Source organism: Callionymus lyra, chromosome 3 (assembly GCF_982586985.1).
Source record: "Callionymus lyra chromosome 3, fCalLyr1.hap1.1, whole genome shotgun sequence".
Lineage (NCBI taxonomy): Eukaryota > Metazoa > Chordata > Actinopteri > Syngnathiformes > Callionymidae > Callionymus > Callionymus lyra.
In genome coordinates this window covers 12,663,811-12,690,624 of record NC_141820.1, presented here as the reverse complement: position 1 = coordinate 12,690,624, position 26,814 = coordinate 12,663,811, and the positions used below count along the sequence as shown (strand labels likewise).

Below are 26,814 nucleotides of genomic sequence, written 5' to 3'. Positions count from 1 at the left end.
GTAGAAGCAGTAGTATAGTTAATAGTAAAAGTACAAGTAGAATTAGTAGTATAAGTATAAGTAGTAGAAGCAGTAGTTTAATTAGTTGTAAAAGTAGAAGTGGTATAAGTAATAATTTTGTAAACCTAATTGAATATTATCATAAAGGTTAAGAAATCAAAGCTAAATACATTTAAAGTGTGAAAGTGGATTTTTCTTTTTTTGTTAAACCAAAAAAAAAATTCTGTTGAACACAAACTGTTTACAGCCTTTTTTTAAAGTAAAGTATTTTCTTTTAATGCAGGAAACTTTTTTAAGCTTCTTTAAGTTTCTAAATGAAGACACTGTATCGTGATACCTCAGTAGCTGCTTCATGAAGCCTTGCCATTATTTTCTTACTTCGAAAAAAAGCAAAATTGTTCTTATTTTTATTTTAAGTTCCTTATTAATGATATTGTTTCACTTTACACATTTTTTAATTAAAAACATGGTAAAAAATGATATGAGAAAATAAGCTAAAAGCAATAATTTGATTGCATATTATATAATTTCTATCTCATTTTATATAAAGATTTTTATGAAAAATGACATTTTCAACAGTTCATTTATTTTCGAACGACAACAAAAAATCTAATGCGAACATAAAAATGTTCCATGACATTAAAATATGAAGCCAAAGGAGCGAAAGTTGATATTTAATTGTGTAATATCTCCTTATAAATACATCTTATTTAGAAATATAATCTAAAAAAACCCTATAAAATATATATATTTTTAAGTCCTCAGATAAAGATCTTTAATGACTTAAACTAATACAATTGTTAGTCAGTAAGTACAGTTAGATATTCATTTATATTTAAATAAAAAATAGTGTTTAACTTTAATTGTGTTTCTGAAGTGAGCTTTTTTTAGTCTTTTAATATTTTATAATATAATATATTATTTATTTTGTTGAAATAGGTCATAATATTGACTAAAGTATTCTATATTTTTTGCACATGTCATTCTATACCTTCACGCTCAGTTTCCACACAACCCGGTGCTCGACTTCTTACAGTCGGCGGTTAATTTAAATGTTTTAATTTCGCTCCAATAGCTCTTCCGATCCCTCTCTCCCACGCCGAGTGCCCCCTGTGCCTCGACAAAATGTTTCAATCAAAAGGTTTTTGTTCTCCAGTGGCAGGTTTTCTTTTGTTTCCGAGCGTCTCGCCCCCAGTAAGGCTTTGATTGTGGTGTGTGTGGAACAGTGTGATGTGATAGATGATGATTTTCTCCAGCCCGGGCTGCTGTTGCAACCTCGTCCAGCTGCTTTTGTTCCGTTCGCACAAGTGTGTGTGTGTGTGTGTGTGTGTGTGTGTGTGTGTGTGTGTGTGTGTGTGTGTGTGTGTGTGTGTGTGTGTGTGTGTGTGTGTGTGTGTGTGTGTGTGTGTGTGTGTGTGTGTGTGTGTGTGTGTGTGTGTGTGTGTGTGTGTGTGTGTGTGTGTGTGTGTGTGTGTGTGTCCTGCCTCTAGAAATCTCCGACAATTAGATGCCGCTCTTCCGATTGTCCAAATCTTCTAAATCTTCCCGGTTGCCCTTTCAACTTCTGTGGCTGGTCAGCCCCAATTTTTGGGCAGCCGTGCACGAGCGTCGTGCGCCGCCGCCGACACGATACAAAGAAGTCCCTCTTCATACGCGCTGATGAAATAGTTGGAGAAGTCAGGAAATCTCATTCTGGTTAATGCCGCTCTGGACTGGGAGATAACGGAGTCCCTGTAGGGCCGAGAGTTTCCTGTGCCACTCTGAGTGTGACCATCAAAGTTGAGGCTTTTTTTTTTTTTCCACTTGTGAATTTTTTGGGGTTTTTTTTTTATTTGTTGTGAGTTCAAAAATGTAGTGAAATATGGGTTGGGTTGTAGGTTCTTATTATCGGGTGGGATGGCTTTAATGTACTGTTAGGAGAATATATATTTTTAATTGAAAATAATTCAATAAAATACCAAAAAACCCCACTGAAAACAAGAACTCTGAATGACAACGACTGCTGTATTGATGAGGCTTCATGAAACAGCTGATGAGTTATCATGATACTGTGTCTTTATTTTGAAAGACCACTAGATGTCACTCTCTACTTTTTAATATTTGGATCTGATCTACTAATTCAATGAAACCGGGTATCATTTTCAAACTGAGAGTGACATCTAGTGGTATTTCAAAATAAAGACACTGTATCATGATACCTCATCAACTGTTTCACGAAGCCTCATCAGAAAAGACCACTCTCAGTTTGAAAATGATGCCGGGTTTCATTGAATTAGTAGATCAGAGACAAAGTTGATAAAGCAGAGAGTGACATCTAGTGGTCTTTCAAAATGAAGACACTGTATCATGATACCTCATCAACTGTTTCACGAAGCCTAATCAAAAAAGACCACTCTCAGTTTGAAAATGATGCCGGGTTTCATTGAATTAGTAGATCAGAGACAAAGTTGATAAAGCAGAGAGTGACATCTAGTGTCTTTCAAAATGAACACACTGTATCATGATACCTCATCAACTGTTTCACGAAGCCTAATCAAAAAAGACCACTCTCAGTTTGAAAATGATGCCGGGTTTCATTGAATTAGTAGATCAGAGACAAAGTTGATAAAGCAGAGAGTGACATCTAGTGTCTTTCAAAATGAAGACACTGTATCATGATACCTCATCAACTGTTTCATGAAGCCTCATCACTCTATTGTTCCCATATTTATTTTAAAGTTACATTATATACTATTATATGACTGTCGTAAGGGGCCAAAAGAAAGAATGTACAATTAAAAGGAGCTTCAATATAATGGGAAAACTTAAAATATTTATTCTTAGACTACAAATGACTTTATAAAACAAGATTAAGCGGTAATTTTGTTGCAAATTATATCATTTGTTATCTTATTTTATTTTCCGATTGTTTTGAAAAATGACATTTTTACATTTCATATATTTTCTAAAAACAACAAAAAAAAAGTTTTACATCATAATACAAAGCCAAATGAGCTTATTGTATTGTGTACAATTCATTTTAAAACCATTTAATTTAGAAATATGACCCTAAAAAAAACTACATTTTTAAGTATTTCCCCCTAAAATAACAAATGAAAGAAAAAAGCTCTCAAACTATCACTGTTTTATGGCTTTTGTGGGTCACCTTGACCCTGAGATAACACAAGTGTTAATGCCTTAATGAGTTAAATAATACATTTATGTGACCTCATGACAGCCACATATACTATTCCCTTGTTAATATGTAATGAAAACACACTTGTTAGAATGTGTTTCTGAACTCTAGTCAAATGTTTCATTGATTTTTGTTTAAACGATGTTGACTAAAAGATATTTTTTAGGATACGTTATACTTATAACTTCACCTGCGCCTCAAACCTTCTTCTTAAATCATGGCAAACTATTGTGTGACGGGCAGTAAAACAAAGTGTCATCTGTTCCTAACTTGTCGTGATCGTGGACTAATTGTTCGCTCTTGTAATCACCACTGACCTTCTCTCTCTTTCTTTTTTCTTTTTCCTTTCACTTATCTCGACGTTCTCCCGCTCACCGCCGTCTCCTCTCTCTTCCCTCGGCAGGGTTGCTCGTCTCCCATCGTGGTGAAGTTCGCCGACACGCAGAAGGACAAGGAGCAGCGGCGTCTGCAGCAGCAGCTGGCGCAGCAGATGCAGCAGCTCAACAGCGCGACCACCTGGGGGAGCCTGACGGGCCTGGGCGGCCTCACCCCGCAGTACCTGGCTGTAAGTGAAACGCTTCCAACTTCCGTTGATCCCTCGCAGTGTGGCCTCTCTCTCTCTCTCTCTCTCTATCTCGGCTCGATCTCACCGGCTCCGACTCCGAATCATGTCGTTTGATGCACTTGTTCTACTTCTTATATACGAATAAAATGTAAGCCTGGGGCCACATTTTATTCGATTTTAGTCCATTAAATAGTAAAAAAGATGGATCTAAGGAGCTCAGAATAATCAACATTCTCTTGTTAGTTGCGTGCGGAAGACAAAAGCAATCAATTCACGAGACATCGATCTCCTTCACTTTATCAAAAATAAACTTACATAACTAGATCTACTAACTCAATGGTTCCCACACACTGGTACCAGTCCATTAGACATGTGTTACTGGAAAGAAAAAATAATAATAATTCTAATATATAATATACTGTATATATATATAATATTCTATTGATTATTACTGTCTGGAAGGTGTTTTATTTAAAAAAAAAAAAAAAAGAAACTGAATTTCTCTAAAATAACATTAGCAAGTGATTCTTGACTAGTGAAAATGAACGATTTTTGGAAAATAAACTTCTGGTATCGAGTACTCAATCGATATAAATAATGACAAAATACAAACGCACACATTGGCATAAAGTCTTGAAAAGCAGGGAGACACAAACACACATACAGAACACTATCATCAGCATACAATTACTGTACATAGATGCCAAAGCATCTTTTTGTAATCAGACCAGAGCTATTTGCTGATTCAGCATTATGGTGAAATGTATTTTTCATTCATTCAGGTTTTTTTTGCAGGTTACGTTATTGTATTTCGACTTTTTTTCTATATGAACATCGTTACATAAATATAATCGGTCGCAGCAACATTTAAGCGGTCCGTGGTTTGGGACCCCTTTTAAATCGACCACACAATGCTGTCTTTAACCAGGTCTTTTAATAAATAATAGTCAAAATTAGTCTCTTAAATTATGTTTTATACATTTTTATGTGTATGGTTCATTAAAATTGAGTGATTTGTTTTATTCATGCAATTGCATCACATCAAACAAAACAGATATCAGGTGTTGTATGCATTTATATAATAATATATATATATATATATACAGTATATTATGTATTTAATTGACTTTACCAAGAAGGGAAATGTATGTTGATGAGTAGTAATACACTAGTAGAGATCAATATGCTACTTGAGTAATCTGCAAATACAAATAAAGCTTATGAATGAATAATTTGGAGTTTATTCTCCATGTGGTTCATGAAGCTTCATGAAACAGCTGATGAGGTATCATGATACAGTGTCTTCATTTTGAAAGACCACTAGATGTCACTCTCTGGTTTACAATCTTCTTCAGTGACATCTAGTGGTCGTTCAACATGAAGACACTGTATCATGATGCCTCATCAACTGTTTCATGAAGCCTCATCGACACATCACTAGTTGCTAGTATTTTTTTAAGGTACACAAGGTAGTGTCTTCATGATCAGTAGGTGTCGCTTGTGGTTAAATATTAGGTTTGAGTTGTATACAATAGCGAAATATTATCAGGCTGACATGTAATCCGCTCTAGGACGATGCTTCATGAAGCCCCGTCACTCTTTGTAAGACCAAAAATTCCATCATAAACAAAATAATTAGTTTGAACAAAATTTATATTCACCCAGTGTGTGTGTGTGTGTGTGTGTGTGTGTGTATGTGTGTGTGTGTGTGTGTGTGTGTGTGTGTGTGTGTGTGTGTGTGTGTGTGTGTGTGTGTGTGTGTGTGTGTGTGTGTGTGTGTGTGTGTGTGTGTGTGTGTGTGTGTGTGTGTGTGCGTCATTTGAGTCAAACGAGCCGTAAACGCATTTTTATGAAACTACTTTCATACAAGAATCAATTCTAAAAAGCTCTTTTACGGCTCTAATCAAATGACGCCCCAGATTTCAATAAATGTAATTTATGACATCATAAACCCCCTGTTGTGTAGTTGTTTTTGTAATCACCACCTCAATATATTTCCCCGCACACACACACACACACACACACACACACACACACACACACACACACACACACACACACACACACACACACACACGACCGGAAGAGTCATTATTCACGCCGTAACTTTATTCTTCTCGGACTGTCATCGCTTCCAACGGAAGGCAGTGATCACCCGTGTGTGTGTTTGTAATATATTCACTAATTATGAAAAATCGACTCTCTTTTGTAATATTAAACCAAATCTTATTTAGTTTGGGACGGCGTCGGGCGCTCTCGGGATCGTTAAAATTGAGGAAGCGAGGCGGGCGAGGACGCCGGCTGCACCGCCCCTCATCAGCACTTTTCGAAAATCATTTGCCGCCGCTTTATTGTGCTTTGTTCACAAAAAAACCTCATTCCCCGGCTCATCCGTGTTCGCCATTCTTATAATCTTAAGCGGGGAAAGAAATAGATTTAAATGCACGTTAAGATTATTTTAATTCTTAAAAAAATCAATCAACCGCTTTAATCAGAAATTAACCAAGAGCTTCTTAATTATTTTTCTTTATAAAATAAAATATGTTGTTTTACAATCATCAGTTGATTTAAAGAAGAGGATTAAAACAAGAAGCTTAGAGAAGAAAAGCAAATAAGAAATCAGGGACTAAGCTGATTTAATGTTTTATTAATTAGAGCAGAGATTGATGTTCATGAACAGGACTTTAAATAAAGGTTTGCATTCAAATTGACGAGATATAAGTGAAGACATTTTACTAGGAAATAAAAGATGGTTAAAGTAATTCACTGAGAGACGGTGAAGTCTCCGTCGCTCGATAAAATACTTTTTTCGATCAGGTTACTGATGTTTTCTACGACGTTTGAATCCAGAGACTCTACTGTTTGTGATGTGTCGATGAGGCTTCATGAAACAGTTGATGAGGTATCATGATACAGTGTCTTCATTTTGAAAGACCACTAGATGGCACTCTCTGTTTGAAAATGATGCCTGGTTTCATTGAATTAGTAGATCAGAGTTAAATATTATAAAACAGGAGTGATATAAAATGAAGTCACTGTATCACTGTATCACTGTCTGTTTCATGAAGCCTCACCAAAACATCACAATACAAACAAACTATATCTATATTTATTTACACTCTATTTGGCCGTTATTTTACTATAATCCACGTGTATTATTACAATTTTGAATTTTTACTTAGTTTATACTTGTTATATGGTTTGACTGTGTAAAAATATTTCATTGATAGTTGACCTTGTGTGGTGGAAAAGCGTCTTACAATAAAAAAAAAATCAGACATAAATTCATTCATGTAAATATCAGGATTTTCCCATAAGAAAAAAATATGAAAAAACTCCATTTTTATGAAAATATATTTTCGAATTAGTTTGTGTTTATGTGTATGCATATTCATTTTAGTGTTTTGTTTTTTAATTATTTCCCTGCTTTGGCTTTTTGTTAGCATTAGCATTTCCTCAAGTGCTAGCTTTGTAAGTTCATGAGTTTATCTACATTAATAAGTTTCCAGGAATCTATTTGGAAAAGTATTTCTTTCTTATTATAGCATTAAGAAACAACACAGAAACTAATGGGAAAAGCAGGATTTAGGTCATCACCTAGAAAGTCATTCAATTTATACAGTGCAATAAGTACTGTAGTAACAAGGATATTATCGTAGTATTGTCGAGTACTTGACTCTGGTGTTGCAGAATTTACAGACCACATGACCTTTTGACGAAGTCATAACTGCTTTCATTTGTTTTCAAACCAAAATATGTCCAAACATCAGCTTTAAAAGCTGATGGAGTCGACTGTATCCTCTCGTCCTCAGTCATCACCAGGATCTTGTAGGATTTCATTGTTCTTTTAGCTGCCATCTAGCGACTGGAAGTTGAATTGCAACACAAAAATGAACAAAAGGCTGTGATTATTTGGAATTTAATATTTAAATTCGAATTATTTAATTCTTTTGCAATCTTTATTGAAATATTAACCACAAAATAACTATGATCAAAGTGATTTGAAAGCTAAAAAAAGCAGTGCTGTTGAATATTGACACAGTATTGTAAAAAACAACAACTATTTTCTTACACCTCACGCACAAAAACTGTCGAAGCCGATAAATCACTTCCTACTTTCACACAAGTGCGACTTTAAAAAAGAAAGTAATCCGTTCTTAATCGGACATTAGAAACCAAATGATTTCTCTTCCTCCGCGTGACGGTAAAACAAACGACTAATACCCAACAATGGTTTGTGCCAAACAGTGATTATCATTGTCATTTATTTCGCTTCCCAACCCAAAAAGCGCACAAACATCCAATCAAACAAGATGTTAATTTGCTGTTATTTCACGGCTTTGAAGGATGAGGTTTTTTTTTTTCTTCTTGACGGCATCAGTATTCCGGTTTTGTTTTTGAGGGAATCTAATTAGTCGGCGAGATTAGAGCTTTCATGCTCAACTTATCTGCCAGAATCGTGTCGGAATACAAACGGGCGAAGAAGAGGAGCTGGAAATATGTGAGCGACTTGTTTGCTCGTGGGCGCAAGTTTTTTTTTTTCCTGGAGTATCTTGTTTGAAGCTCCACTGACACTTCTTCTTCTTCTTCTTCTTCTTCTTCTTCTTCTTCTTCTTCTTCTTCTTCTTCTTCTGCAGCTCCTCCAGCAGGCCACCTCCTCCGGTAACCTGGGAGCCTTCAGCGGGATCCAGCAGATGGCCGGTGAGTCAAAATCCAGGCCCTGAACTCCTCCCCCCCCCCCCCGAAAAAAAAAAAAAACCTAGGGTCGATCAGTCGTGGCCCCCGACGACTCTTTGTTGCACCTCTTTGTTATTTTTCTTTTTCACAGACTTCTAAAGAGGACCAAAGAGCATAAGAGATGAACTCGCGTGGTGGAGCAAAGAGAGATCTTTGCCCTGAAGATTTATTAACTCTCGCTAAGATTTGTCTTGATCTTTTAATGAGGCCAGACAAGAGTTGTGCCCTGGGCGTGTAACAGTAGCACCGCGGCTTTGTCGGGGATGAATTGCAGGGAGAAGAGGAAAGAAATAAGAGAAAATGGTTAATTGTGTCGTTTTTTTTTTTTCGAGGTGATGTTGGACTGCGCGGTGGCGCCCTCTACTGTTGAGGTTTTGAAACGGCTCGTTTAGTTTTAACAGTCTGGAGCGATTGGGAGATATTTTTGCTTCTGCCTGCTTTGAAAAATGTGCATTTTTGCATCCTTAAATTACAGAAGCTTCACCTTTGCAACCATTTGATGGAAAAATTAAAAAAAATCAACCTGTAAGTGTGAATAATGAAAAATCTAATATATGAGAGTGAATTTATAATCATTAAATAATTGAAATCCATATTAGAAATCCGAATTAAATAAAAGCGAATTTAAAAGAATCAAATAATTGATAAAAAGACAAACATTAAAATCATGATTTAGAGAATAACCATTGATTGTGTTATTATATTCATTTAATTTTCATGTATTTTTCCACTTTTGCCTTATATATTTTACCTTTATTAATAAATGTGTCTAATCCAACGATGAACAACTTATGTCTCAATAATTATTAATGTATTGAACAACAGTTGCTGAAGTAAATTAAATTATAGTATATTTTATTTATTTAAAATTCAACTATAGACAATTACTAACACTGCTTTTTTCACATGGGAAAGTCTCAACAAATTTAATTGGACACACAGTCACAGCAAATACACAACCCACCTCCACGATACCACCTCCTATATACACTTGCTAGTGGGCATTGATAGCATTATTGATATTGGCTAATAAGCTCTTTACAGAGTTATTTTAGGAGGTTGAGGGTTCTAATCCCTCTGGTTAAACTAGTGCGATACGAATGTTTTGAAAAAATAAATGTATTTTTTCATGAATTTACGATAGAGTTTGACTTTTTCAAGTCAAGTTAAGTCATGAAATAAGCCTGTAAAAATGATAGAAATAATACACTATATCATTTAATTTTACTATTGCTATCTAAGAGGTCAGTCTGTCAGTATGATGCCGACATTAAACTGGTGCTTGTGGCCAAAAAAAAAAGGTTGTCGACCAAATCTCTAAAGGACCTTAAAAAGAGAATCGTATAATCTTTTCCAGCAGCTTTTTGAATGACACTGAGAATTATTCACACAGTTCCTGCCTGAGTCACTTCAAATCAATGGAAACCGATGATTATTGTTTTTTATAACAAGTTTAATTTGATGAAAAAGTGCTTCAAATAAATGAAACGCGAGGAAAATCATAATTAAAAAGCTGAATAATGAAATAGATTTGCTGCTTGAGCTAATTTTTTAGTTTACCTTCATTTTGGCCCAGTTAGGTCAGGATTCAAGTTTTTTTTTGGTACTTTCCCAAAATTCTTTTGACATTTTCCACCTTAAAACCACCAGTAAAGTCACGAGGAAATCTTTAAAATAAACTTTAAACATAACAGTTTTCCATGAAGAAAGAGTTCTTTAATTTACAGCCACAAAACAAACAGTAACAAACAATTCAATTGGCAATTTAATCAACCTGAGCTTTCCCTGTGTTGCGTTCAGGTACGTGGTAATTCCTCTGGTGGTGAGTTCAGGAAATTAGTTCATTGAAGGAGCAAAGTTTTTTCTCAGATTTTGCAGCAAAACTTCGAGTCACATCTCCAACTAGCGTTGATGAACTGATGAACTAGAAATATTAAGAATTAATGCAACATTTACACACAACTTTATTACGTATCTTATTGTCAAGAGAAATAATCATATGAATAATAATGTCTGAGATTTAAAATCCTTGATTCCTACACACAGCGATGAGGGATCGTCTAATTCTCTTAAGTGAAGCTGATAAAAAATGCAAAGAGTTCTATATTAAGCTCAGGGAAAAAAGCCTCCAAGTTACTCTGACCAAGATGAAAATCTTGAGGAGCTGTAATGTCTTTTTGGAGGCTAACCAGGATCATTTTCACGTCTTTTTTCTTCTCTCGAGCTTTGTTTCTATCACTCTTTCTCCAGCTTCACACGTTTCTTTTCTACACCTTCATCTGTTAATATTGATTCTCAACCAGGTTTATTTTTATCAACCACAATGCTTATTATATATTTTATTTCTACATGTATCCTCCATTGTATGTAAATGTATCCAATACCAATACATTTTTTTTCCATATTATCAATTTTGTTAGCAAAAATTGATGTATTTTTATTAATAATTTTGTACCGTTTACATGAATATAGATATTAAATAAAAAGATATATATTTATAAATAAGAAAAATATTCAGATTTCCAACCCCAAAAAAGCTCAATAACTTAAAAGTCGTCTCCCAAAATGCAATTTTTTTTGCGATACATTATCATTATTATTATTAAACATTTTTACTTTTTTTTTTCTTCCTTTTATATTGATATAGATGTACATTTTAATGTTAAACATAAGTATAAATGATATATTCTCTATATCTAAAGAATACAAACGTTACATTTTTATTTTATTTATTTTTTAGAAAACCCAAAATTTATACCCAGTACCTACATTTTTTCTATACTTGCAATTTTGTTAGTATATTTGGATACATTATTGTTATTATTGTTATACAGTTTTACTCTAACTTATTTATTTGGTACCTTTAACATGAATATAAATGTATAAATCAAACATTATACATAGATATGAATAACATATGTTCAATATATATTTAAAAAAAACACCAAAATATAGATAATTTGTATCAAAGACGTGCAGATTAAACAACCTCCTGTGGCCCTGTCTCGCTTAGAATTGTCCTCCAGTGGCCCCCTGACCAGTTGAGGCCCCATATTATGAATTTATTTTGAACGCTAATCTATATGAAAGACTCCATAGTTATTGTTTTATTATACCAGACCGTAATGCAATTTTTATTCTTAGTTGTTGCTCTTGTTATTTTAGCGTATTTACATTTGGTAAATACAAGGTTAGTAGATCAGTGCGTGGTAAAGAGTCTCTAAGTACTTCATATAAAACACAACCTCTGACCCTTGACCCCCATCGTTTAAATCAAAAGCGATAGTTCTACATGACTCATGACTGAAAATAAAAATGGATTAAATTAATGACAAAATCTTACTTATTGTTGCTTTAATACAAACGAAACTTCTCTCATTATCGGTGACTAATATAGATTAAAAAAAAACAACTGAATTGATGTTATTTTTCACATAGTTGTTTACAGTCCCACCCACACAAATGTACACACAATAGCTATAATTTCCCTTTAATTATTATTATTATTATTATTGTTATTTTGTTTATATATAACTGTAAATATTATTTTGGGATATAGATGCCAAAGACCACATTAATTTGTTATTTGTGCAGCCAATACCTTTACAATTCATAACTTTTTTTCCTCTCAAATATGATTTGTTGAAGCTGTTCTGGGGGTCAAATCCTCACAATAAGAATAAATCAAACATGACGTCGATAATATTCTTCTGAAAGTGTAAAAAAATGTGTAATTTCTTTGCTCGATCCATCCCAGGTGCCAAAGTAAGACACGGTAAATAGATATTATCTTGGATTTAAAGATTTCTCCTTCCTGTCACTGAGATCCGTCTCAGGATTGAACGTTGGAAAAAAACTAGCCTGTGTTTTTCGGGGGCTGGAAGGATCTGTCGGTCGTCCATCTGCGCCGAAGCGAGTGTGTGAGCGAGTGTGTGAGCGAGTGTGTGAGCGAGCGTCAGTGATTGGCGAGCGATGAGAGACATCTGAATGACATCTGGTCTCCGTCTTTAACGTGATGAAACGCAGAGCAGAGAGGCTTCAATTACACCAATGAGCATTCAATTAGACGACGCCGGCGTTTCAATGCAGACTGCAGACCACCAAACACACACACACACACACACACTCGCTCGCTCTTGCCATCTGCACGGCTCGAGCACTACAACTCCATTGTGGGAAGTAGATTTTTGCCTCAATAGTGTCTCTCTCACAGTGTGCAGCTTCATCTTCACTTTATTCCCATCTAACCCAGTTATTTTTATCTTCCGCCTGCTCCATCTTCCCTTTATAACTGTCCCGAAAATGTAAGTTCAATGAGAGATAGCCTTTGACAAATGTGGGGAAGAATCGGTGTCGGGCGGCGGCGGAGCAGAGATGTTGAAACACAAAGATATTTTTGTCAGGAAAGATTAGTCTGGAAGAACAAAAAAAATAACAACAAGTTTTTTTTATTTTGCCGTTAAACATATGGAGGTGTAAATACATTTAATTAAATCAAATCAAACACTGTTAAATACAACAATAATAATAATAATAATAATCATAATAACAAAAATACAATGAGAAAAACATGAAAACAGTTGCTAGGGAATGTATAATCATTAAGTGATTGAAATCCATACTAGAAATCTGAATTGAATAAAAGCAAATTTAAAATAATTAAATAATTGATAAAAAAGACATTAAAGAACATTAAAATCATGATTTAGAGAATAACCATTGATTGTGTTATTTTATATATATATATATATATATATATATATATATATATATTTATATATATATATATATATATTTATATATATATATATATATTTTTATATATATATATATATATATATATATATATTTATATATATATATACATTTAATTTTCATGTATTTTTCCACTTTTGCCTTAAATATTTTAGCTTTATTAATAAATGTGTTTAATCCAACGATGAAGTCTGGAAGATATATATATATTTATATATATATATATATATATATATATATATATATATATATATATATATATATATATATATATATATACATTTAATTTTCATGTATTTTTCCACTTTTGCCTTAAATATTTTAACTTTATTAATAAATGTGTTTAATCCAACGATGAAGTCTGGAAGAACAAAAAAATAACAACATTTCTTTTTTATGGAGGTGACATAAATTAAATCGAATCAAATGAACACTGTTAAATACACAATAATAAACAATAATAATAACAAAAATACATTGATAATAACATGAAACCAGTTGAAAGTTTAGGGACTGAATTATTTATATATTTTTTTAGTATGTGGTTAGTTATTTATGAAGTACAAGTTGGTGTAGTGGAAAAAAAGAAAAAACAAGGAATGAAAAAAGTATCCAACATTAATATGTCGTCTTCAATTAAGATAAAAATCATCCCTTTTACCATGTTCAATTGAGTCAATTGAAAACAAAAAATATATATTCACAAAACAGGGTAAACGCATATAAGGTAAGGTAAGGTAAGGTAAAACTTTATTGATCCCTCAGGAGGTCTCCTTTGGGAAATTGTTTTTTTACAATAGCCAGCAATTTTTCATAAACAATAAAAAATAATACATAAAAAATAAAATAAGAAGAACATAAAGAGGAAGAACAAGATGACACATATATTTTATTTTGAATTTCATATTTAATCTGGAATATTTAAAATTAATCTGTAAAATGTAAATTTTAAAATTAAAATTTAAGATGGATACAATGTTAAAAAGAAGGGAAAAAACAGTATTTTATACCTACCTGACAAGTCAATCTTTGCTTATCAAAGTTTCAATAATTAATTAGGAATTTCAGGATATTTTATAACGCAGACCTCCGCCAAGCAGCTCCCATGTTGTGGCTTTTACTAAGTGTGTGTTTTCTCTACATAGAGGCCTATTAGTCCCTTGAGTAAGTTACATTTAAAGGTTTTATTCTACATTACTGTTGTTGTGTCGTGAAAGTTTAACTGGATAAAATGAAATAAAAATAAAAAACACACAAGTTTTCCTCTTTATGACACTAAACTGACTTGAAAACAAACAAAGATTCCAAATTATTTTACTTATTTACAATAACTTTCACTCCTGTTCTTTTACTAAATAGTTTCCGATTGTACCCTTTTCCGCCAGAACAAATGTGGAATTATCTTTTACTGTATCTGTTGTGGTAGGACTTGAAACAGTTCTTAACCCTTGTCTTATCTCAGGGTCAAGGTGACCCGAAAGCCAGAAAACAAATGTGTTTGTGGTATCCCTTGCGATTAAGTCGATCAGTTACATTATTTGTTAGTTTCAATCAATTTAATCATTTAATAAATCAGTCATTATTATATTTTATTATTTTGTTCTTACATACAGTATATCACTTAATGAATTTATCATTTAATAAATGCCTGTATTTACCTTCTTATCAGTTCATTTATTTAATTATCCACGTAATATAAATGAAATCACTTCTCTAGTTCTCAATATATTTATATTTTATTTAAAAGTTTATTCAAGAAGCACAAAATCATCGCATTCAACAACTTAAAATAATAAAAATAACCTCTAGTTTCTCACACACTGTCGCCAGTTATCAATTTAATCATTTTTATTATTTTTTAACTTATTTAACACTTAATCGGCTGAATAAATTGATGCAAATAAACACATTTATATTTGTAATTATATTTCTAGCCTGACACCAGCTAACATCTAAGAAGAAAATCAGTATAATGTGGCGCCGTGGCCCCAAAACTACAGAGTCTGCAGTCTGACACCACCGCTATTCTGAGCTTGAGGTCTCTATTATGGAGAGAAAAAACAAATGAATCACTTGGATCTTTAATACTAGCATGTATATGTAGAAGAACAAACACATTTAAAGATGAGCAATGATCCCAGAATACAGTTATGCATACATTAATACATATTTTCTAGATTAGGAAACAATTGAATGAACATAATTTCCCTTTGAAAAGTTTAAAAAATCTTCAGAACCATTTTTTTTCCTGTAGAAGAATAGAGCTGTCACTCAGAGTTCATGTTGTTTTTGCAATCAGGACGGTTTGATTCTAATGAAAGAGGAAAACAAGTCGACTGATGCCAGCAAAAGTTTAAGAAAATAGGGGGAAAAAAGCAGGTGATGTTTTGATTGGAAAATTGAATGACTCTGTTGAAAGGTGAGAGAAATGACAGCGAAAAGCTTGATAATTAAAAAAAAAAAAAAAAAAAAGAGGGAAGGAAATTGGAAACGACAGAGGGAGGATTAAAAATAGAACAGGTAAGAAATGGAATTCGGAAGAGAAGAATTACGATAACGCGGAGGGTGGCTAAGAAATGAAATTGGAAGTGAAAAGAGAAAAGAGCGGAGCTGCTGAGAAATGGAATTGGAGAGGTTGGAGATGAAAGATTGTGAACGGGGGAAGGATCGGACACAAGTGGAGGAACTTAAAGAAGTAAATCCAGACAAACGAGAGGGAAGGGAAGAGATGTGGTTTTTTCGGTTGTGAATCTGTGGCGGTTGACGGCCCGTCAGAGGAGAAATGACAGTGACGGGGAATTTCATTCCTGGTCCGAGGAGAACGTGAATCACCACTTTTGAAGTCTTTTATTTTTGGGTGAAATAAGTGAGACACGAGTGGAAACAACGGTTTTTCCTCTCCTTGTATTTTATGTGTGGTCGAACGAAAAAATACCTGTCGACCCCTCCGTGGCCGAACTTTTTTCATGTTGTCCTGTTTGTGGGCGTCTTTGTGTGTGCGTTTGTATGCTCATGGTTGTGTATATACATCCCGCTGTATATACGACACATACACCTCAGTGTCATCCCTCTAACGTCTCTTCTCTCGAGTGGATTAAAGCAACTTTTTCATGGGAATATGAGCCATAAAAAAACAAAGGTCTGCCAATCGCTTGATGGTCAATGGATATCAATGGATGGTTTAATATCACTAGAAATCGGTTCATTCTAAGGAGATTAAGGTGTTTTGTTGCAATTGAGGATTATTCATTATCTAAACTGGTAATAAAAAGGATTAACAAAAATGTTCTTTAGCCATTAAAAAAGGATGTTGCAATCGGTTTACTTCTTCTTGAAGTATTTAAGTAGATATTTCTTTTCTTTGGAACATTTTTAACTCGAGAACAAACTGGTACTTTATTTTATATTTTTAAAATTCAAGATAAATACTACCAATGAAAGAGATCTTATTTAAAACAGTTTTAAAGTTAAATAAACATAATTTCAATGTTTATTTTTGATGCATTTATTATTTTGGTTTTAGTTTGACCTCACAAATATATATATATATATATATATATATATATATATATATATATATATATATATATATTTTTATATTATTATTGCAGACACCAGTGCACCCCGTTTAAAAAATAAATAAAAATATGAAAAGATGATTCATTTTTTTATTCAAAACAAAATCATACAAATGCTAATAGCTAAAAATAATTTAGAATATTTCCTGTTTTTGAATCAACATATGAACTAAACATTACCATGAATTATTGATTGATTAACTCGTTAAATACTAAAACTAAAAGTGTTTAAGTAAGAATTCCACGTTTGTGTTTTACATTTTAGCCGTAATGGTAAGTTAGCATGAATGCTAATAGCATCTTGTGTAAAAGTAGATCCTGGTTGTTAAAATGACTTTCTATAAATGAATGAAGAAGATCAAGATTGATGAGTAAAAATAAGATGTTTCATCTTTTCTGATGCTAATGCTAGAGAGAAGATTAGAAAAATAAAGAGCTTCAATATGAGTAACAATATGTTGCTAATATTCCACCTCGTTGGAATCGGAGTCGTATTTCCTTTGAGTTAACTTCTGGAATGATTCGACTTCTACTTCGGTTCTAAACGTTTCCGCTTGAAAAGAAAAAAAAAAAAGGAGGCAGTTAAACGGCAGAATATAGACATTTATTTGCTTCCTAGTGCCACTTAAATTACCCGTTTGTCGAGATCTACAATGTCTTGTTGTTTTTTTTCCAAGAGCGCACAAGTGTTCTCCAAAATGGAAAAATCCATACTGACACATGTTGAGCCATTTGGGATCCGAGAGCTGCGATAAACTCGCTGTATTTTGTCTGACGGCTCGCAGCTCAGGTGCACGTCTTGTTTTCTCAAAACATTTTGTTGAATTTTGAGATTCATAAATTATAGATTCAATATCAAAATGTATTAATAATGGCTATAAATGCACTTAAAAAAAAACTTGTTTAACATATCTGTGACCAGATGTGTTTTCAAGAGGATTAATAAAGTTTATTTATATATTATTAATTGATTAAATATTAAAGTTTTAATTAAAATACAAAAAAAAAGTTTATGTCTTTGAAGAAAACACTTTTTCTAAAAAACATATTTATTTTAAATGCACCGATTTTGTCTCTGAAAACAACAGCGCCCCCCTCAGGCGTATTGTTACAATCACGCACAAGATCAAACCATTAATGATAAAATTGATATGATGTAACTTTTTTTATCAAACAAAATCTTGTTTTTATTAAAGGAAATTATCTACAAAAATTATGAACAATTGTCTGGTTTAGGATCTCATATGTAAGACGCTTCTTTTAGTCGAGTTTTGAAGTTTTTAATTATTTTTATTTTTTTATTCAGAGATGATGGGACCAGGGTTTGGTTTACGATCTGCTTTTACTGATTTTGGATACTTATATATTTTTTTCAGCTTGTTGTATTTAAATGCTGCATTCAGGGCATATGAAAAAAAAGAATTACAACAAGCTGGGTTTTCATTAGAGAGACGATAGATTCATTAAAACAAGAACAAAGTGCAATAAAAAGAAACAACAAGATGACACAATCTAAATCTAGAGATAAAGAACATAGTTCAACTAAAAATAACAAAAACAAAGGATTCAAGGATTTACATGGAATATCATCTTTTCACTCTACTCCTGCCCCCAAACTAAAACAGTATAATAACACAAGGAATGAATGAGTCCCTGAGTCTATTAGTGTTGCATCATGGGAGGAGCAAATTAAAAAAAAATACAAAACAAGAACTAGTTGAAGTTGCTATTTCAGACATGAGTTGTTTTATAACAGTGTCCGTTTTGGGTTCATTTGCGTTTGTGATGAATAAAACAAAATGGTTTTTTTAGGATAAATTCGTTCAAAATGTAGTGACAACCCAGCTAATGTGAAGTTAAAACACTTTTAGAGGCGACCCTGAAGGCAGCATTTGCATCAACCTTTATTAAATCTTTTACGATGAATTAAAAAATAAATTAAAAGCAGACGATGAAACCAAACATCCAGAATATTTCTTCAAGTCTTTGACTGATGGTTGATCGAAGGTCGTTCACGCTCTTTTTAGTCTGAAAGCATCTTCTAAACTTCTCCATTGAAGTCGTGAACTCTTCACTAAACATGGGGTGCAGTTGGGACTCGCTAAAAAAAGAAAAAGAAAAAAAGAAACAGATTTGACTAAATCACAGAGATTACTGAAGCCTCCACGGCAGCAGCTGCTCCGACTGACTCGCACACGTCCTGGGACTTATTAAAGAAATCAGCTGCTGTTGCATCTTCACACACACACACACACACACACACACACACACACGGCGGTGCCTTCATGGTGTCGAAAGTTACAGTTTTCCAGGCTTCAAACTTTCACTCCCTTCCCTGCGGGAACCGCTAACGCTCGTTGATTTCCGGCTGTCCCCCGTTCCCCCCCCCCCCCCCGCCCGAGTCCACCAGCCGGGCCCTCCGGGCGCGCCTCGCTCCCCAGGTCTGACACCAAACCTCTCTGGCTCCTCTCTCCAGGTATGAGTGCTCTGCAGTTGCAGAACCTGGCCACTTTAGCGGCGGCGGCTGCGGCGGCCCAAAACTCAGCCAGCCCGTCCACCGCAAACCCCCTGTCCTCCAACGCCGCCTCCCTGGGAGCATTGGCCAGCCCAGGTAATGCCGCAGCCACTCCGGTTGGGTGAGGGAGGGGGGGGGCGCCAACGCCTTGCCTTTTGCTCTCCATCGTAAACCATCACCAGTGTTGTCGCCCATGACCCCCGGCACGCCACCAACTCCACCACCACCACCACCACCACCGCCAAAAAAAAAACCCATCAGCGAGTCATTGTCGGTGTCGTTGACTCCGGTGTGTGTATCTTCCATTTTCATTTTGGTTGTTGTCGTCGTTGTCGCGCCGCCCTCTTGTTTGTGATCAACACCCGCGTCACACACACACACCGTATACGTGTGCATGTTTCTGTGTGTACTTGTGTTGGTTTCTGTGTGTGTGTGTGTGCCTCACTTCACCTTCTTGGAAAAAGGTAGTTGTTCATTGGTGGAACTTTTTTTTTTTTTTCTTTTTTTTTAACCAGTTGGTCTCAGAGTCTACGAGACGTAGACGACAAGCAAATCGTTGTAGTTCACGTGTGTCCGGATCCAAGTGGTTTCCATTTATTCCTGCATGTTTATCATACGCCGCTTCACGCCACCATCTTTGTCCTCATCAGATAAGATATTTTCACTTTCTATATTCAGTAAAATAGGTATATATACCTTAAAGTAACCAATTATTTGTATTTGAACTATAGAAAAATATAATTAACTGGTTAATTTTATCATATTTAACATTTAAAAAGATTCATATTTTGTATATTATGTGTATATGATGAAAGGATATACACTGAAATTACATTGTATTATCACCATTTAAGGGCATCATTACTTTTTTAAGAGAATTTATTCTGATGTTATTGATCTATATTATATTGTCCTTTCTTTGTTTGGGTTTAATTGCCCACCCCTATTCTAAACTAAATAATTGAATTACCCGTCTACTCAAGGTTTTACGGTAAACCCAATTGTGAACACATTTAAGTAAACACTTAAATCGATTTTATTTTGTTTTGTTAATACACTAAAATATTGTTAAATCAGTAAGTAAATAAGTAAATAAATAGTTTTAAAACACCATATGTGACAGGCCGTAATGCTATGAGTAGAAGGGCAGGTTATTTATTTAATTTCCAAAGGTTTAAATATGTGTCTTAAGCTTATCTTTAAAGAGATTGTGATTCAAACTTTAATATTAAAAAAGATTTATACAATAATTGAAATTCCATTGGCTGTCTACTGGAGGTTTTATGGTAAAGCCAACTGTGAATGCAATAAATAGTGTTGTATCAATTTAAACAGGTATTTTAAAACATGCTTACCAGACTGTATTACTAGGAATAGATGGACAAACTTATTTTGAATTGTGTTAGGCTAATAAATATTATAGTTTTTTTGTACCTCAGAATTTACTTTTTTAAGTTTATAACGTGTGTCTTATCGTTCTGATACTACTGTCAGACTTTTTATTTTTTAATTTTGAATTAAAATAAATAAAATGTGATTAAAAATTTTAAAATCCTTAAATCAACCATTGGTGAACATATTTCTCAATGTTATATTTTCTCCTTAGATTCAAGTAATTCTGTCTTTAAAGTGAAATATCTTTTAATAACTTTCCCCTCAACTTTGTTATTTATTTATTTATCCTCCATTTTTTTCTCCTGCCTCATCCTCCTCCCTCTCCACTCTCGGGCCTCGCTCCACCAGCCGTGGTCTTCTTTTTCTTCGGAGCTCACTTCCCCGACTGAGCATGACTTTGAAAAAAACGCTCTCACCAGACTCTAAAAAGTCCTTCTTTTCTTTCTCTCCTCCTCGACATGAACGCCGCTTCCATCTCGCTTTCCACTGAGCTGTTTGGCACTTGTCTTTTCTTTCTCGTCCTCTCTTCCTCGCTCGGCTTCTCAGTCCTTCTTCTTTTTTTTTTTTTTGGTTTTCTTCTCTTTCTCTGTGAGAAACGGCAGCTCCGACTGTGCTGCATGTGTCGCTGAAACACCACCAATATTTTTTTTGTTGTTGTTGTACAACTCGGGGTCTTCAGCTGCTTCAGTTGTTCATTTAGATGATTTAAAGTACATCACAACTGTGTCTTTTACGTTTTTGAAAATGTGGTACCATTAAAAAAAAAGAAAGATAGATTCATGGGTCAGAACAGGACTAAGATGAATGGATATTATTTAATAAAATAATATCAGAAATTAAAGTTCAATGAAATAAAGGATTGAAGATAATAAAGAGTAATAAATAGAATTGTTCGAGACAATATACTAAAAAAAAAAGTATATTAAAGACATGTCAGTTGAAGTTGAAAAAAACAACAACCTTAAAATGTGTTCAGTAAGAACTAGTGATGTGTTGATGAGGCTTCACGAAACAATGTGATACAACATCTTAAAACGGCCACAAGTCTAGGCTCCGATCTACTAATTCGAATTGAATAATTTAATATGAGAGTGCCATCTAGTGGCCTTTCAAAATTAAGTCACTGTATCATGATACCTCATCAGCTGTTTCATGAAGCCTCATCAACACATCACTAGTAAAAACTATGAATAGCTTTTAAATTATTCATTAATTATTTGTTTGTGTTGACAAACTAACCAAAATTTAATAAAACGTATTTATTTAATTGAAATAAATAATTAAAATGTTGAATTATTGGTTATATATGTGTCATGGTACCAAATCTTCAAACTATTTGTTTTCTTATTGGAATGTTCATCATCTGCTATGAAATGTTGGAGTATATTAAAGACATGTCAGTTGAAGAAGTCGGTGCTACAAAATACTTTTTTAATAATTGTGTTTACTAAGAACTGCTGATGTGTTAATGAGACTTTACGAAACAGTGTATCATGATACAGTGTCTTCATCTGAAAACGGCCACTAGACTAGGCTCCGATCTACTACTTTAATTTAATAACTTTGAACTGAGAGTGACATCTAGTGGCCTTTCAAAATAAAGACACTGTATCATGATACCTCATCAACTGTTTCATGAAGCTTCATCAACACATCACTAGTAAAAAACTCTGAATTTCTTTGAAATTACTCATTTATTATCTTTATGTGTCTTGAAAAACTAACCAAAATGAAATAAAATATATTTATTTAAATAGAAAACTGGATTAAAAGGTTGAAATATTGGTATTTTTGCGATGTGTTGCCTATTTAAAATGTTTTATGGTACCAAATCTTCAAACTTTTTAATTTGTGTTTCCTTATTTGAATCTTGATAACATGCTATGAACTGTTTGAAATGCAACATATGAAGCGCTCTGCATGTAGACAGGCCGACGCTTTCTTTCTTTGTGCCCACATAACGCTTCCTTTATCACCCATTTCTTAATATATTCAGCGGCAATCCTGCTTTGGCCTCGCTTTGATGAAACCAAGGGTAAATGAATATGTTAAGTCTTATATTTATATCTGGACTAAAAAAAAAGAAAAAAAAAAAAAAAAAGACCTCCTTAACCGCCATCTCACCAGCAGTGTTGCACATCAGTGTGTGTGTACAGGTGTATGTGTGCGTGTGTGTGTGTTCAATGTGTATTGTCAGTGACGACCACGGTTTTGATTTAATTTGACGTGCATTGTTTGCTTTAGAATGCCACTTATTGTACTTGTGTGTGTAGCGCATGTCTCTGCTTGCGTTGGTCTTTTGTGATTTGGACGTGTTTACAGCCGCGAATCTCTCGCAGTTATCCGTGAATCTAACATGTGACCTGATAAATCCGGAGCACACGCTCAAGCTTCTTTTTTATTTATTTATTTGTTTCCCTCCCACAGTCTATACTGCAGCTCTTTCTTATTCAATAAAAGGAGTTTATGTTTAAGTCTTTCCTGCTAAACTGACAGAGTACGAGGATAAAAACCTCCACAGAGAAAGTGTTAGCCTTCAAGTTCAGATTCCTCTTAAATTGCTTCTAGTTTTCCTCCTTCCACTTAAAAGATGAATTTATTGATATTGTGATTTTTCCATTAGCCTCCCAGCCTCCGCAGCGTTAATGTCGTGGCGAAGGAAGCTTTAACTGGCGGTGGAAGGGTATTGGCCCGACACTTACTGATAAGGCAAATGAGAAGAGCGCGTCTAGCAAGGACGAGCGCTTTCCCATTATGATAGCGGAGAAAGTTCCGCTGAATATACGCCACGTTCCACTTTCCACCCCTCGGAGGTCTGGTGGTCTCCCAGTAGGACGGCCTCGCCGCCCGGTTCACGCTATTGTTTAAAACGCCCCAAATCTAATTTAAAGCCACATTATCTGAGCACGTTTTTAAAGAGTAGTTATATATGTCAAAACTCTTAAATGTGGAGTTAAAGCAGCAACGCGTAGAATTGTAAATATAGGTTCTGTCTCCCCCTAATGTCAGAACAATGTAACTGCAATTTTGCAGCCCCTCAAATGCGCTGTTGCCACGTACCACATGTTTATATTATAACTTTCTGCATTTCTTGTTTTTATCCTTCTGGTAACTTTAAAAATATATAATTTTTCTTTTTTTTTTTGCTGCTGCTTTAACAGGATGAAAAAATAAAAGTATTTATTTACTGTAATTGTTAAAAACCTTTGTATCTACTATTACATTTTGCTAATAAATGTTTATTTATTTATTTTATTTTTATCTTATTTTATATTTCTAAACTAGTAAAGCACTTGACCAGTGCATACCCCTGTCAAGGAACGTATATCACATGACATTTAATAAGTACTATGAACTTGAGTGACCACAAAGGATCCTCAAAATAAAATTGATTATTATTATTATTATTTAAAAAACAAAGAATTTAATTCCCAGATTCAACCATTGTTTTTTTTTTGATAAGAAGTTCCCTAAAGTCGGAAAAAAAGCAGGACAAAGTCAGAGCGAGACACGTAAACCGTGGAATTAAGAAGCCATGAAAGTAAAAAAAAAAAAGTTTGTAAATCCAGATTAAGTCTAAAATTCTTACATAAGCCCATTTTCTTTCAGTGAAAGTTTCATTGAAATATCTTCACGACAGATAAAACAATCAGTGTGTGTTATTATAATTGTATATACGTTTATACTTTACCTGCTTCATGTTGATCTGACATGTCCACTTTGTTTCTCTCCTACTATCCTTCCTTTCCTTCCCTACCCTTCCTTTTTTCGCCCATCTTCTTTCACCACCAGGAACCACGGCGGGTTCCAACGCCGGAGCGATGAACTCGTTGACCTCTCTGGGGACCCTGCAGGGCCTGGCGGGCGCCACCGTAGGCCTGAACAACATTAATGCACTAGCAGGTAGCGTCAACAGTGAGTATTCACCCTCCCATCCGCCACATCTCACCCCCTCCACCGACCACATCGCCTCAGGGACGAGGCGCAGAACTATTACAATTAACAATTTCCCGAAGGAGACCTCCTGAGGGATCAATAAAGTTCTGCCTATTAGTGACATCGACAGGTCTGTAGGTCGAATCCCTGTCACTCTATATTTACATTTTACTCATTCATTCATTCTACCACGTGCTTTCTGTCTCCATTTCTTATGGCGTGCCTTAGATTCTGGCCGTAACTTCGTGCAGCTCCTCAGCAAAACTTTGGATACGAGTCTTTTTTTTCACTTTATAATTCTGTCGTAATGAAAGGATTATTTAGAATTTTGATAGAAAACAAAGATAAAATGCAACAATAGATGTCTACATAAGTGTTCATAAATATTGTATTCATGCTTTATTATAAATGAATGAATCATAACTTGATAATGTATATGTACATATGTACTTTTTATATATGTATAGAATATTTAATAACAGAAAAATAAAGATTCCTTTTGCAATTCTGCATTTAGGAGATCTTATGTCACAGAGTCACGATCAAAAAAGTTAGCATGCTATTGTCGCTAGTTAGCGCAAACAGTGTTTTTTTAATAAATAAATAAGTTATAAAATCTATGGGAAACACGAGTTTGTTACAATGCTTTACTGCACAACAATACTGCAAAGTATTTTAACAAGAGGAAAATCAAAGAAAAACATTTTGGTTCAAAGATATCGAATGCTTTGTGTCGGCCATTTTGAATGAACTTTATGTCAAGGGAAAATTCTTTGGTTGATAATTGATCATCAATTTTAACCCTTCAGTTTTATAGATCCTTTAATTTTATGTGGATACTGAGGTCTTTTTTAGCTGCTACATGCTAGAAAAATAATCACAAAAATGGCCCATACAGATAAAAAGACAGTCACAAACCTAAGATAAGCTGCAATCTTTGTTGCCTTTTAGCATCACAACTAGCTCAAGATCAAATGTTTTAAACCTATGGCCTAAACAAGTCTTTATATTTGGCCAACTCAATTGACTCAAAATTAAAGTAAAAGTCATACTGATATAGTGACCTATAAGACGATTTATGTCAACACTTATAAAGCGAATAACAGAAAAATGGTTGTTCTTACTTAATAACTTTAGGATAGTTATGATAAATTGAGCCTCAAGAATTAAAGATAATATCACAGTCAGACTCATACTTCCTGTTACACGATACGATACATAGCAGGGTATCAGGGTAGGGATATGACTTTTTGCCATACTGTAGTAACAAGGATATATTTACAGTATTGTCGAGTACTTGACTCTGGTGTTGCAGAATTTACAGACCACATGACTGTTTACGAAGTCTTAACTGCTTTCATTTGTTTTCAAACCAAAATATGTCCAAACAACAGCTTTAAAAGCTGCTGGAGTCGACTGTATCCTCTCGTCCTCAGTCACGCAGGATTTCATTGTTCCTCCATCTGCGGAGTAACGACTTCTGACATCTAGTGGCCGGAAGTTTTATTGCAACACAAGATTGTTGTGATTTATTTTTGAAATGTAAATATTTTATTTTTACCAAACTTGAAAGGAATAGATACACTAAGTAAGTAAGTAAGTAATTTTTATTTGTATAGCGCTTTTCCAGACCAGGGTCACAAAGCGCTTAAACAATCAAAACAATATTCAATAAAATATATACTTTAAAGGTCAAGATAAAAACTGATAACACAACAGGAGTTCCAAAAATTGAATACAGTGCAGTTGAATATGGATACAGTATCTTAAAGAAAGATATTGCGATACATCAGTACACTGGTTGATTTGATTTCCTCCCACCCTAGTAAATATACTCTTTTCTGTCGCCCGTGGCCCTGGTCTGGTTAAATACTTTTTTGAGGGAAACACAAATATATCAAGCCATTTAACAGGAAGTACATTTTACTTTAAATCTAACTTTCAAGGGCAACGTTTTGTCATTTCAATACAGTTTGTGTTGGCGTGTACCTCACATATAGGGACTATACTGTACTGTATATAGAAGCGCTTAAAGCGTTTAAACACGGACTTCTCTGCTGGAAAACGGAGCCTCGGTTCGGGGGTGTTTACCTAAGTACAGCATTTATCGTGGAGACACAGTCTCACTTAGCCTCGCTCCGTGTCCTGCCGCTCACCT

The 26,814-nt window shown here is 34.3% G+C and overlaps 1 protein-coding gene across 6 annotated transcripts in view; it reads left to right on the top strand.

Annotated features, from left to right (window-relative positions):
• celf2 (cugbp, Elav-like family member 2) overlaps positions 1-26,814 on the top strand; it is a 283,629-nt gene that overhangs the window by 242,160 nt on the left and 14,655 nt on the right. For 3 of the 6 annotated variants that reach the window (XM_087786512.1, XM_087786511.1, XM_087786514.1), the window contains 4 exons: positions 3,579-3,740; positions 8,378-8,441; positions 19,287-19,421; positions 24,513-24,635. In XM_087786512.1, the coding sequence (XP_087642638.1) occupies positions 3,579-3,740; positions 8,378-8,441; positions 19,287-19,421; positions 24,513-24,635 (484 nt within the window). The remainder of the gene's footprint in view (positions 1-3,578; positions 3,741-8,377; positions 8,442-19,286; positions 19,422-24,512; positions 24,636-26,814) is intronic. The other 3 variants (XM_087786513.1, XM_087786517.1, XM_087786515.1) reach the window with 3 other exon arrangements.